This window comes from Amphiura filiformis, chromosome 17 (genome assembly GCF_039555335.1).
Source record: "Amphiura filiformis chromosome 17, Afil_fr2py, whole genome shotgun sequence".
Classification (NCBI taxonomy): domain Eukaryota; kingdom Metazoa; phylum Echinodermata; class Ophiuroidea; order Amphilepidida; family Amphiuridae; genus Amphiura; species Amphiura filiformis.
In genome coordinates, this window is record NC_092644.1 from 367397 (window position 1) to 380468 (window position 13072).

Consider the following 13072-nt stretch of genomic DNA (forward strand, 5'->3'; position numbering starts at 1 on the left):
TTCTAAATCGTCACATTAAATCACTATAAGCCATTTACAGATAAAGTAGAATAATTTCTCCTCTATTTAATGTTGTGAACTACGTAAATATACACAAAATACAAAAGAAAGAAACAATTTTATTAATAATTTATTAATAACATTCCTTGCCCACTAACGTCTCAATGTAGTTATAAAAAGGAATGTAATTGACAGCATGTGAAATGTGTTTTGCATTTTAAAAGGGCATTTCGTGATCCACAGCCTCCCCCACTTTTTTTTGCACCAGAACAAAACTACAACACATTTTGTCTATGGAGCAATGTAATACACATAATCATGCATAACTCGCAAACGCAAAATCGGAATCAACTGAAATTTTGGGAATAAGCTTTTTTCGTGGACATCTACTGAAAAATGACATAAAAAGAGGATGCTAGGATCACGAAATACTCCTTTAAATAGAATAAAGTCCACCCTAGGACATTTTGGTATAATCCAACAACTACTTGATCAATTCTCTTGTTTTAAAGTTTCGACTGAATAGTTATGCATCAAGTTAGCGGGTTTTTTGTTGTTATCTTTTGCCATCTTCACTGAGAAATACAGCCATTTATGAAATTTTCGAAAACCTGTGTTATTAGACCTTATATTTGAGACACAAACCTACTAACCTTACACACCATAGGATTCTCTTGGACCCCCAAATGTGAGAAGTAAAACGGCTTTATGTGTCCAGTGGACGCCTTAAATTAAATTATTTATTAGCTTTATCTCTGAAATGCATCAAGATATGAAGTAGGTACAAAAGAAAAACATAATAAATTGGGTACATCAGATCATTCTAACCTGCCTTGCAAAAACAAGTATACAAACAAATCTTAATACCTTGTAGTAGTATTCTATTTTACTGAACCTATTACATTTTATTTCTAATAGAGTATATAGTCAATGTAAAATCATGATACATTCAATGCGTTAAAAGTACATACGTTGTATAAATCGTCAAAAATGTGGTCTAGTTTGACAAATTAAAAATTTAGTCATTGCCATGCTGGGAATTTACTTGTAATGATGGAAGACTATTTATAGTACTTTATATTATTTTCAGCATAACAAAATTAATAATTTTCATGACTGATAAAGAAACATTAATGAATGACAAATTAAATGACAAATTATTTAAAAAATTTGTCATTCATTGGTTTGATTTGGGGATTATTTCTCGCCAAACATTTTCCACGAAAAACGTCTCGTCGTCGTAAAGACTTGGCATCTTTTAAGTAGGCTTACACCTTGCTGGTCATGAACTGATCCATCTATTTGGTACCATTCTCATCTGACCTATAAGAAACATATCAGATAAAAACAAGTTTTATGCGAGTAGTATTAAGGGGTACTACACCCCTTGATAAATTTAGTGACTATTTTTGCATTTTTCTCAAAAATAATAACACACTGGTAAAAGTTATGTATATTATAGGGGCAAGGAATCCAAACACTGGAATTTCTGTGACTCAAGACAAGCGGTACGTTATTTATGATAAGAAAAGAGTTACCGCTAGAATGTCTAGAATGTACCTCATTTATTAACATATTTAATGAACCCCTTTTCTTGCATCACTGAAATTTCAGTGAAGTACTTGGATTCCTTGCCCCTTTAATATACATAACTTTGTTACCAGTGCGTAGTTATTTGTTGAGCAAAATGCAAAATTAATCACAAAATTTATCAGGGGGTGTAGTACCACCTTAAGATCGGAGAATATACGCAGCCTCTCAGGACCATCCTGTTTATCAACATACTATAATGAGATATGAAACAACTAATATGGAACAACTCGTTACACATTTACTAGGGACGCACCGTTAGATTCTCGGGGAGGAAGTTTTTGAAAAACTACTACTAAAAAAAACCTTTCCCCACCTAACTGTGTATAAATGTATGAAATTATAAAAAAACCTCGAAAAAATTTTTTCCCCGACCCAAACTTGCTACACGCCTCATAATCAAATGGTGCGTCCCTTAACAGTGATAACAAAGATTTGAATAACAACCCTTTAATTGAACCAATACGGAGGGGCGATTCCTATTTTCCACCATACGAGTATGCCCTTATTAATTTTAATGTGTGATGCGTTAATTTGATAGTCAAGTTAGTACGATGACATGAATTCTACTAACGGTTATCAGCTATAGGGTGTATCAACAAAGTTAAAATGTATTCATTACGCATGTGAGAAGTTCTCATAGATGCTGTAGGAGTTGATATATTCCATAACGGCTGCATACAGGAACGTGTACTGCTCCTAGAATAAGAAAAAAGTAAGCATTTTTTTAGAAAGGTCAACACTATTTCCAGATATTCATGTCATTATTATAGTTATCTATAAAAAAATATATTAGAAATTTATAATGATTATATAATAAATCTAAATTAATACCATAGTTTAACCGGTTTTGATACTAAGTCAGGAATCGAAGACTTGTTTGTTGGCCTATTTTCACATAGTGCAAAAATAACCTACCGAAGATTTTACGGCACCGTATCTGTTCATACGTAGTCTCTTCACAGTCTGGAAGACGTCAATACATTCTTCAGCTTTCAAACGGTCTACAATACTAGTCAGGGCACAGTATGTTGTGCTGACACCTACACCGTCACTATAAAGACAAAAAGTATATTATTATATATTTATTTAGTGTTTTATAGGCAAGTGTATTAAAGTAAGTCTTAAATATTTTTCGGAATCAGGAGGAGTCTCCTCCGAAAGCAAAACACAAAATCTACAAATAAAAAACCTAGCAGATACGTCATTTTGAATCAGTCCGCTGGTGTCAACCGCAGTGTCTGGTGCAAAGATATATCTTTAGTTTGGAGGATAGAGATGTTAACTATTCTTTCTTACCTTTGATTGTCAAGAAAATCTCATTAACATGTTTAGTGTTTTTTATTCATATATAACATGCCCGTCACTTTTATATTCGTTCTGGCAAGCTACAGGTATCTTCATTGGCATGTTGACAGCAAATGATTATAAATTATAATGTCAAATTGCAAAATGAAAATGAAGCATAGGGGAAAACAAAACCATACATACTTTTTAAAGCATCGCAATATTATTTAAAAGAGCATTGTGTGATCGTCATAAAATTACTTTCATCCGTCCAACCATGTTGTGCATTTTCCCACCCTCCACTCCCCATAATTTTCTTGCTTATCTTACATGCAATGGACGGTGATTGGTTTTCCTTTATTGGATGTCTCCTGCTGCCATTGCTCTACATCATTGATTAGATTCAAGATTGATTTAGTATTGGTCGGAACTTCTTTATCCAATGGCCAATCTGGGTACACATACTGGCGTATGACACGCGGTGCTTCTTTCTGCAAAAGGTCAAACGAAACAATAGATCATTATAGTGCACAATGATTTGCAGTGTATTTTTGGTACTGGTGTTATTACCGCTATTGAGAGGCTAATTAACTCAATACTATTTAGCAGCTCTAAGGAATATATCAATAGTAATTATGTAATGATGTACAGTATATTCATACGTCGAGGTTAACAATAAATAGAGTGCAAAATGATACGTCTATGCTACTCAAATTTTGTACACTCACCGGAGTGCTTTCACCAGGTCAACCGGCGTCTTCAGCGGATGTTATTGCTCTGAAGATTTGTTGTTGCTAGTGATGTTGTTGAGACACCTCCGATGACGTCACAGATGTAGATGTAAAATTGTACCAAATTTGAGCAGCGTAAAAGTATAACTTTACTTTCTAGTTATTATGTTATTTCTTGTCCTTATTTTAATTAGGCAATGGTCGCGGTTTAATGCCCTCAATCCTTTTCCTAAAACTCTCAGTTAGTTTGGAATCTGGTAAAAGCAATGTCTCTTAAGCCGCTCCAGCTTTAACGACTAAGTTATATTTGGGACCGCAGAGTTCCATATTAAACAAATAATGTGTTCTCATTCTGCTCTCAAGTAAAACAAAATATGAACACAACTGAATACAATTTATGGGTCGCTAAACCGTAATAGGCCTACTTCTAAATTCTTTATCATTATTTTGGTATATGGTCAATTCCAGCGAAAGCGGGACAAAATTCTCTCTATGTTAACTTTCCACTTCAAAATGTCATTAATAAAGGAAATCACGTTATTGATGGAGCATATCATGTCACGTCCAATGTGCTCTCTTTGTGCATATAGGCCTTTACTAGCAAGTCATACCAGGGGACAAGTTATGATAGCTTAAATGAATTGGCGTTACCCACGAATTCAAAGATAAAGCACCATATATGTCATTGAATGTCCTTCAATCAAAATGAAATTATTACCGTTAGAAAGACGTTTGCATGATCTCTCATCATATGTAAAAACGATTGAATTCCACCAAAGTTTGTGGACTCTAGAGGCCATTAAGTCAATTTGGCTAATAATTTTGTTACCCGCGTATCAAAAATAAAATGATCGTTCTGAAAATGTTAAGTGAATATGCCATAAATGACTATATCATGAAACGAAGTTTCGTTCTATAATTCTGAGGTCCAAGTGATTATTTTATGCAAATACGTTTTACCCATAAAATTACATAAAATCAAATTTGACGTTACCCACGTATGAACTGTTACCCACGAGTCCAGCAAATATAATTGCCATAACTTAAATTAACATTTAATGACTTTGGACACTGAATTTAGTTTGACAAGCGCTTAAAATTGTAAATCGTAAAAATACGTTCACCTCTTTAAAAAAGAATCTACGACGGTTTAAACTTTTGTTACCCACGAATCCCGAATAGATGCTAACCTTGAAAAATAAGGAGATTGTTTATTTTAAGTTTAAATCAGCCCATATTCAAGCCATGATTATGCTATAATTTTGACAGTACTTACAGTTTATACACCTAAGAAACGCAAACCCCAAACGGTACTATAGTACTTATAGCTTTACCCACGAATTCGGCGTTACCCACGAATCCAAGGATTTACTCGTAAATGATATGTTTCTTATGCATCTTAACATTTTGAAAACATGCGAAATAGGTTCCAAAACAGTCCTGTTTAATAGCGTCCTCTTGAAGGTATACTGAAGCTGCATCATGAAGTTTTGATTGATTATCCTAAATTACCATTTTTTGGGTAAATGCAATTGGTTAGAGAAACAGGAATCATTGAAACACAATGGAGGAATAACCGCATGGTGGTTTCCAACCTTCTGTAATATTTTCTATTTTGCCGCTTACCAATACATACCTTCAAATACGTGTTACCCACGAACATTTTGGTTACCCACGAATCCCTACTTAAATTATAGTTAACAATGTATTGATAGTGTTTTAGTTCATAGGAACTGTCAAACACGAGTTAATAGAATATTGCTGCATGAAAATATGGAATGATTTTACTAAAATAATAATAAAAAACTGTTTGCTCTGTCTATTTAAATTTGGCAACTTCATTATTCTCAAAATTTTTATACCCAAAATGCCACTAGATCCATTCTAAATATTCCATGTAGTCTGTATTTTGATTAAAATTCATTTTAGTGCCATTGCAGCCTGAATTATTGACATACGGAAAAGTATTTTTTATTTTTATTTAAAAAAGATTAATAGGAATTGCTATTTTCCAGACGCTGTTACCCACGAATCCATCCGAGATCCTCATCCTGCGACGAGATACAAAATCTAACTTTATATTTATATGAAGCATTTATTCTAATCTTTCGAAATAATACAGTAATGTTAAATGACAGCCACTTTGGAAAGAGTTCGAAGAATTGACACAATCTTAACTGTACACCTGGTTCTTTCTTAAAATTTGTAATAACCAAAATATTTCTTTGTAGATATATGTAATAAAATTCTATTTTATGTTCAAAGTCTTCACCGATTTCTAGTGTATATGAGTCACACATAAAATATTGAAAGATATTAAAGAAAGTGAAATTTTATGGCGTACAACAGGTGAAAAAATGCTTGAATTCGTGGGTAACATGCATATTCGCATTTAACACTTTATTTGGTCTAGCAAGAAAAGTTATTTTGCAATCCGATGGCACTTCCACCTGATGATTCACTAGACATGATCGTCTCATTTGATAAGTCTAGAATTGAAAAGGAAAATATTTTCAAAATGGCCCCCAGAGAGAATTTTGGCCCGCTTTGGCTGGAATTGACCATATAGATAAGTTGGTAGATTACCGGTTTTTCCTTATTGCTCAATTTAAACGTGCGATAGATTATCCCATGGGTCATTTCGGCTTCCGACTCAAACTGGATGGCTAGTGGACCATGGAAGCTCATGGACCTTTCTGGCCAATACTTCGCCATAGTCTGAAAAGTAAATAAAATAAATCAATGTTCATTTAGTTCTTACACGTGGGAATACAATGTTTTCCTTGACACCGTACACCGATTTTGGAATGATGATATGATTGCGGTTTAAAATGGTTTAATATGATTTCGGTACATCTGAGAGTAGCATCAATATAATATTGCTCCAGGTATTCAGTTGTTACGCATACAACAAAAGCGCCGATGAAAGACAAGAGTGTACATGTAGACAAATCAAGGTACGCTGTTGTGTTACGTTTTTCCTTAATATCTTGTGAAGCTCTTGATTTGACCACACATAAATCCACCGGGATTCCCACTTTTTAATGTTTGCATTGACCAAACTTTACGTTGTATACATTTCCCTGCATCTATTGAAAACCCTTTGTAAAAGTGTGCTAATGGTTGTATTCCTTTCATCTGATAAGCCGAATACTACTGCTGCTATGCCGAATGCTACTGCTGATATGCCGAATACAACTGCTGTTTATATTGTATTCCTTGCATCTGATGCCGAATACTACATTACCTTATCAGTCGTATTCAAAGGGTTGAGCATTACAATTGTGTAAGAATTATAATCATACATCATTCGCCATAAATCTCCCACAGTATTTGGTAGCGGCATTTGAGTTGACAGGAACATGTCCTTACGATTGTGTCCCTGTTCAAGAATAGAAAATAAAGTTGAATTAATATAGGAATACAGAAGACATGGCATCATAATTGCTGAACGTATAGTCAATTGTCAATATGATAATTATAACTCCGTTGGTTTCGAAGAGCTTAATAAATGGAGCTGAAAAGAGCTGTTTGGATTACTCCTACTGTGTGTAAGTGCACTAGTGTGGTATGATAATGCTACTTATTCCAAGGATTTAGAATAATCTAAATCATTGTTAAATATTTTAATCGAAATACAAGTATTTAAATTTTTTTAGATGTGTATTAAAATGTTACAAATTATTCTTCCATAATCCAGTCTTTCAGCCACGGTGGTACGGTAAATATTAATATCTTTACTTATTTTCAAAATAATGTGCACATATAGTAATTTGAAATGTTTTAACATTTCAAGTACTCACATCTAGATATGCAGCATTAATGTAGTTTGTACTACCATCGGTTCCTTGCGTCATCAGGTACGGTCGAGACTTGTCCACTAAACCGTCAAAACAAACACAAAATACCTTTGATTATCGAAAGGTTTGTAGGTAATATAAATTACTATGTCATTAAAGCATTTGAAAACCGATATTTAAAAAAAATCATCGAAACTTTCTTACCTGGTACAAGATTTGGAAATCTATTCTTGCTAACGTTGACAGGGTCCATACCTCCTCGCTTCGTGACACTCCGAGGTGCCTTGGATAATCTCTGCAGTTTCTTTACAGGCCAAATGACAAATCGAGGGGTTAGTATAAGAAGGCGCTGTCTGCAATAGCTGCCGGGTGCATTATATTGAATTTAGAATACATAAATTGACAAATGCCTATAGGGCAGCAATTGCAGATAAAGCTTTCTTGCATTAACATCTTTAAATTGTGACTTAATGCGAATGGGTGAGACGGATGTAGAAAAATAAGTATTAATGATATAAAAAGCGTTTATAGCAGTTTTGCCTGCTGGTTTCCTTATTATGTCTTTATATTATTTTTAATGTAATGTTGCTTTGGCCAATAATAATAATAATAATAATAATAATAATAATAATAATAATAATAATAATAATAATAATAATAATAATAATAATAATAATTATTATAATAAATGTATGTATTTAATGAATTGCTTTCCTACATTATTCTAAAAATTTATTTATAAGTACCTCAAATTCTTGTTGCAATCCAGATCGTTTGGTGTTCTGATTCGTTGTTTGCAATTCACGGTATTTCTCTTGGAATTGTTTAGCGCTTAACAATGTATTGCCACAAACTATTTCCTCCACTAATGCATCGTATATGAAGTCATATTGGGTCTGTAAAATACAATCATCAAACTTTCAGCGAATGTTTGTAAATACTGTAATATCCATGGAGCTATTAAAGATGGAGAAGCAATAGATTATGTAACGCATTGTTCACTTGTGCCGATTTGAAATCTGACAAGCTATTCATCGAAAGGTACCTTTTGTTTGAGACATAGGGCTTCCGCCATTAAATCGGTAAGCTGACCCGACAGTGTATTAACGCTTTACCTAGCAGGCTACTGTCAATAAGTGATCAAACGAAAGTCGCATGAAATCGCCTACTGGAACGAAAAGTACCTTTTGTTACCATAAAACCCAAGGGTGTGATTGAGTAGCCGTAAGCACAAAAGGCACACATTAGCCGCTGACACGTACAGTTCGTTGTCACCCCACTGACTTTAGGTGCTTCATTTAAATAAATTGAATGCGCTTGCTGAATGATTAAACATCAAGGCTGCCATGTCTGCATGGCTATAGTACTGTATAATGGTAATCATAGCTACGTATACATGTAACATATAATAAGTATACCGGTATAGGCCTATATAAAAGTTGTTTCCCAAATTGACATTTTATGTTATTTTAAGAAGGAGAATGTCATAAACAGTGGCGTACTGAAGGGGGCAGCTCTTCTGTAAGAGGTCTTGAGAGGGGATGAGGGAGGAAGAGGTGGAGGAGGGGATATGAAGAATGAGAGGGGGACTGGAGGAAGAGAGAAAAAGGAAGAAATTAAGAGAAATAAATAAATAGAAGTAAATAAATAGAAAGGTAAGGAAAATGATAGGACTGAGAGGAGACAAAAAGTAAGAGGGGATGGAGAAGGGAAGGGAGATAAGAAGAGGGAGTGATACTTTAGCAAGGAAAGAATAAGTACAGAGAAAGGAAAAGAAAGGAATGACAAATAAATGTAGGCCTTATAATAATTATTATAGAAACTAAACACAGCCCCCCCCACATAGGCCTAACACTAACAGCACTATAGGCAGCCATTCGATGATGTCAATGCCTTTATGCGTTACGTATTTAAAACGCGCAGTCAGATGTATTTTACACCTGCCAAGCACAAGTCACCCAATTTTGAAAATTGGACGTTGAATGTATACTCTCATGAATATTGATTTTCCAATATGTCAGCGCTCAACTCGGACACAATAGAACAATAGACCATTCAGTGCGTTGGTAATATCACACACCATCAGATTTAGTTCACCAAATTTATTCACAAAAATCGACACGCCCATAAATCCACCGCTGTAACGGTATATGTTGCAGATTTACCTCTCATAATTCCTAAAAATATTTTTATTTTTAATTAAACATGACCCACAATTCTTTGTGGACGATATTCCAAAAATTTTCCGAAGGCAGCGTGTTGACTTTAAATGGATTAACACAATACGGTACTCACGGCAGTCTGGACCATCTTGATTCGTTTTTGACGCATGTCTGAGACAGTCTTAAAGACGTCTACTTTTTTCTCATGTTTAGCTTGCTCCAGCAGGTTCTCTATTGCTATGAATGTCCCTGTTCTACCAACACCAGCACTATTTGCAAGGGAGCAAGGGTTAACAAACAAGTTTGTAAGAATTTAAAAGGAGATATTGTTTTCTTTTTCACGGGCCTCACGATACAAAAAGCAATATCATATTCAACAATATAATACAGTCATGGACAAAAGTTTTTTCAAAAGAATATTTTCATTTTGGTATCAAATGCAGTTTTCAATCATATTAGGAACAGGTTGATTGTTCTGCAGTAGTGCTCAGTTGAATGAATTGAATTGAAAGATACAAATGTCCTCTGATGTTTATATTACACAGTTTGTCAATTAAGCAAAGAATTACCTGAGGAAGCGCATTGCAATGGAAGGATCACACAATTGCAACACTTTTTGGTGGTCACTTTGTATCACAAAATGAGATTAAAGACTCTAGAAAACTTTTTTGTTTGAAAAAAAATAAATTAAATTTTCACTGTGACTTGTTCAGTCTCTTACTTGCAAAGTTGATAATTGAGCAAGTAATATCGTAAAAGTCTCAGGAGAGATCGGTCTTCCCTGGCGGTTGTCTTTTGGGGCCGACATGACCAAGGTCTAGGTGTGGTCTTTCGACGGTAGGAGCGGTCTTTCGACGTCTCTTTAAAATGTTAGAAATGGCACCTTGTGTAATTCCGAAAGCGGCACCAAAATCCTTCTGTTTGTAGCCGCGATTACGTAAGTCAATGACGCGGGCGTTTAAACCTGCGCTCAACTCGCACACCAAGATCAGAAATATCGTATACAACAAAAAGATGCAACAAAGTTAAGCTGGTTTTTTACACGGTAATGCAAAAGGCAATGCAAGCTTATAAATCATATCGCTAAAATAACTGCGATTGTTCATTGGTCAGGTTTAAGAAGCCATTGTAGTACATTATGTGTAATATAGACTGGTACCTGAGACAGCCGTGATCCATTTTGCATTGCTGACAGGTCATTGATGGTAAGAAATCTGCACTTAAAAACAGGGATATGCAAAAAATAAAAATATTCCAAACTTTTGTCCGTGACTGTATGCGGTAAATTTGAATTCAAAATCAATTTACGCACATACATAGTCAATAGTGGACAGCGATAAAATTGTTTCTTTTCATCTAGGCTTCCCACTTACCTACAATGCACAATGATTGGATTGTCTTTCTCCTCTTCAGTTGCACGTCTTACCATCTTGATAAAATTGAGGAGTGGAGTGGCGTACTCTGGTGTTCCGTGATCGGGCCATGAGGTGTAATGATAATGTTTGATTACACGAGTAGCATTGTCAAACACCTGGACATGATCGGAGAAAACATTATCTAAACATATACATGAGCGTGATCATTTGTGTTCTTACTTTCCTGAAACAGTGACAAAGGTGGTGGTGTTGAATAGGGTTTAAGATATGCGTCACAGGCTTGATGAAACAAAAATGCACTATACCTATTATACTTTTTTATATAGTAAGGCACTGTTGGTTTTTACTATCTTTGTGTTACCCTTGAGTCCCCAGTCTTTAAACTATAGAGATTTATAACGCGCGACGTATGTCAACCATGTGAATCGAAAAGCGATGCTGGGAATGGATGGGCAATTTTATGCTGCCTTTTTATGTATTACCTTCTTGACTTCAAAATGGCGAACAGTATAGTCTGCTTGTACGTCTTCAGATATCATAGTTACCACAATATCGCAATAGGTTTCACTTTTTTGAAGTTCTTCTGGCCAATATTGTTCACACTTAACCTGTTACAAAAGCAATTACATTTTCATGAGTTATTTGGAATGAATGAAACTCATACAATGTGCAGACATGGACCATGAAACTGATTATTATTATAAAGATCGTCTGGAGATCTTGACGGTCCTGTTGAGGAAGCTCTGGATCTATGAACTATGAGATAAACTGATATTGTACTTGACAATCATTGCAGAGGATTTCATGAGAGTAGCTCGAATGAAATGCTCTCTTCGAGTGGATAAAATAGACAGTGTGTGTGTTTTTGTTTGCTTGAAAATTGTACTTGTAATTAGCTAATTTCGACTATTATTAACCAATAAAAGAATAAACAGGGATTGGTTTTACTGATTACAAACTATAAATCAGTGACAGTTTGTCTCTGGATTAAAAATATCAGTACATAACGCTTCGCCTGCCTTAATTTAATTTCGCATTTTCACTGAAGGTCTATGAAGTGACCATATAAATAGGTTGTCGTATAGCCTGAGGCAGGACACGGATCAGATGGGTCAATGATCATGAGTTACAGAAAAAAACAATGTGCAATCACGTAGTGACCATCGCTGATCACTCTGCATCGGTATATGATACAGGCAAAGTTTGACTAGCGGTTATTACCATATATCTAGTTTCTGGAAAATGTGGTTCATTTTTTTTAAAGACATGTGTAGTCTAATCCACCTTTTCTGTCAATCCCATAAGCCATTGCGTATTTACCTTTGATGGCGTATCATCGATGCGCAAATATTTACTGCGCACGTTGATCATTGATTTGCACAGTAAAGACATACGAATCGATACGTCATCAGAGGATATTCACAGAAAAGGTTAATTAGTTTTCCACGTTTACCTTATCTTCCTCTTTACATTTGGTGACCATTACGATATATTGAACACCCTCCTGCCATACCATGCGCCAGAAGTCCCATATGGACGCAGAATTTGGTCCTGTAAACCAGAATAATAGACGTATGTACAGTTATATACGAGTTATTGCATATTTTAGAAAATGTAAACAAACTCTTACATAAAATATATATGTATATTAATCAGATACAAACAGTTAATTTATTCATAATATTTATTCAATATTCATTCTCAATATTTTGAAGCTTTATGATTTATTCTCTATTTTGAAAGATTGCAGAAAAGTGATTCGTCAGTCAAAACTATAAGCAATTTAATATACGGTAATAAGACACTATACAAACCTTGTGTTGCTATGTATTTCTTCGGTTTAGAGTACCCCTGTTTCCAAAAAAATAAAACAAAACGATGCATTAACAAATTCCTGTTAACGTATAAGTATAGACCAAAGATATTTGATTATCTCTTTGGTATATAATAGGGAGTATTAAAGGCAGTATTAAAGGCAGTATCAGTGCTTTTCTGTAAAATATATATTGACTCACATCTCTCACTGTTCAATTAATGATAAACAAGTGTAAATATGTCTATATGTCAGCTAATGCTTATTTCATATAATAGTGCTTATAGCATCTGTATGTGTAAATACATTATCA

General features: G+C 34.5%; 1 protein-coding gene across 1 annotated transcript in view; it reads right to left on the reverse strand.

Annotated features, from left to right (window-relative positions):
- Positions 1-419: 419 nt before the first annotated feature.
- LOC140138288 (receptor-type tyrosine-protein phosphatase T-like) overlaps positions 420-13072 on the reverse strand; it is a 28613-nt gene continuing 15960 nt past the window's right edge. Inside the window, exons 15-28 of the mRNA XM_072160201.1 lie at positions 12761-12797; positions 12400-12497; positions 11429-11554; positions 10944-11101; positions 9704-9839; positions 8155-8304; positions 7613-7712; positions 7412-7488; positions 6856-6990; positions 6195-6326; positions 3208-3368; positions 2509-2644; positions 2213-2289; positions 420-1323 (exon numbers count right to left, since the gene is read on the reverse strand). Coding sequence (XP_072016302.1) covers positions 1299-1323; positions 2213-2289; positions 2509-2644; positions 3208-3368; positions 6195-6326; positions 6856-6990; positions 7412-7488; positions 7613-7712; positions 8155-8304; positions 9704-9839; positions 10944-11101; positions 11429-11554; positions 12400-12497; positions 12761-12797 — 1548 coding nt within the window. The 3' untranslated portion in view covers positions 420-1298. The remainder of the gene's footprint in view (positions 1324-2212; positions 2290-2508; positions 2645-3207; positions 3369-6194; positions 6327-6855; positions 6991-7411; positions 7489-7612; positions 7713-8154; positions 8305-9703; positions 9840-10943; positions 11102-11428; positions 11555-12399; positions 12498-12760; positions 12798-13072) is intronic.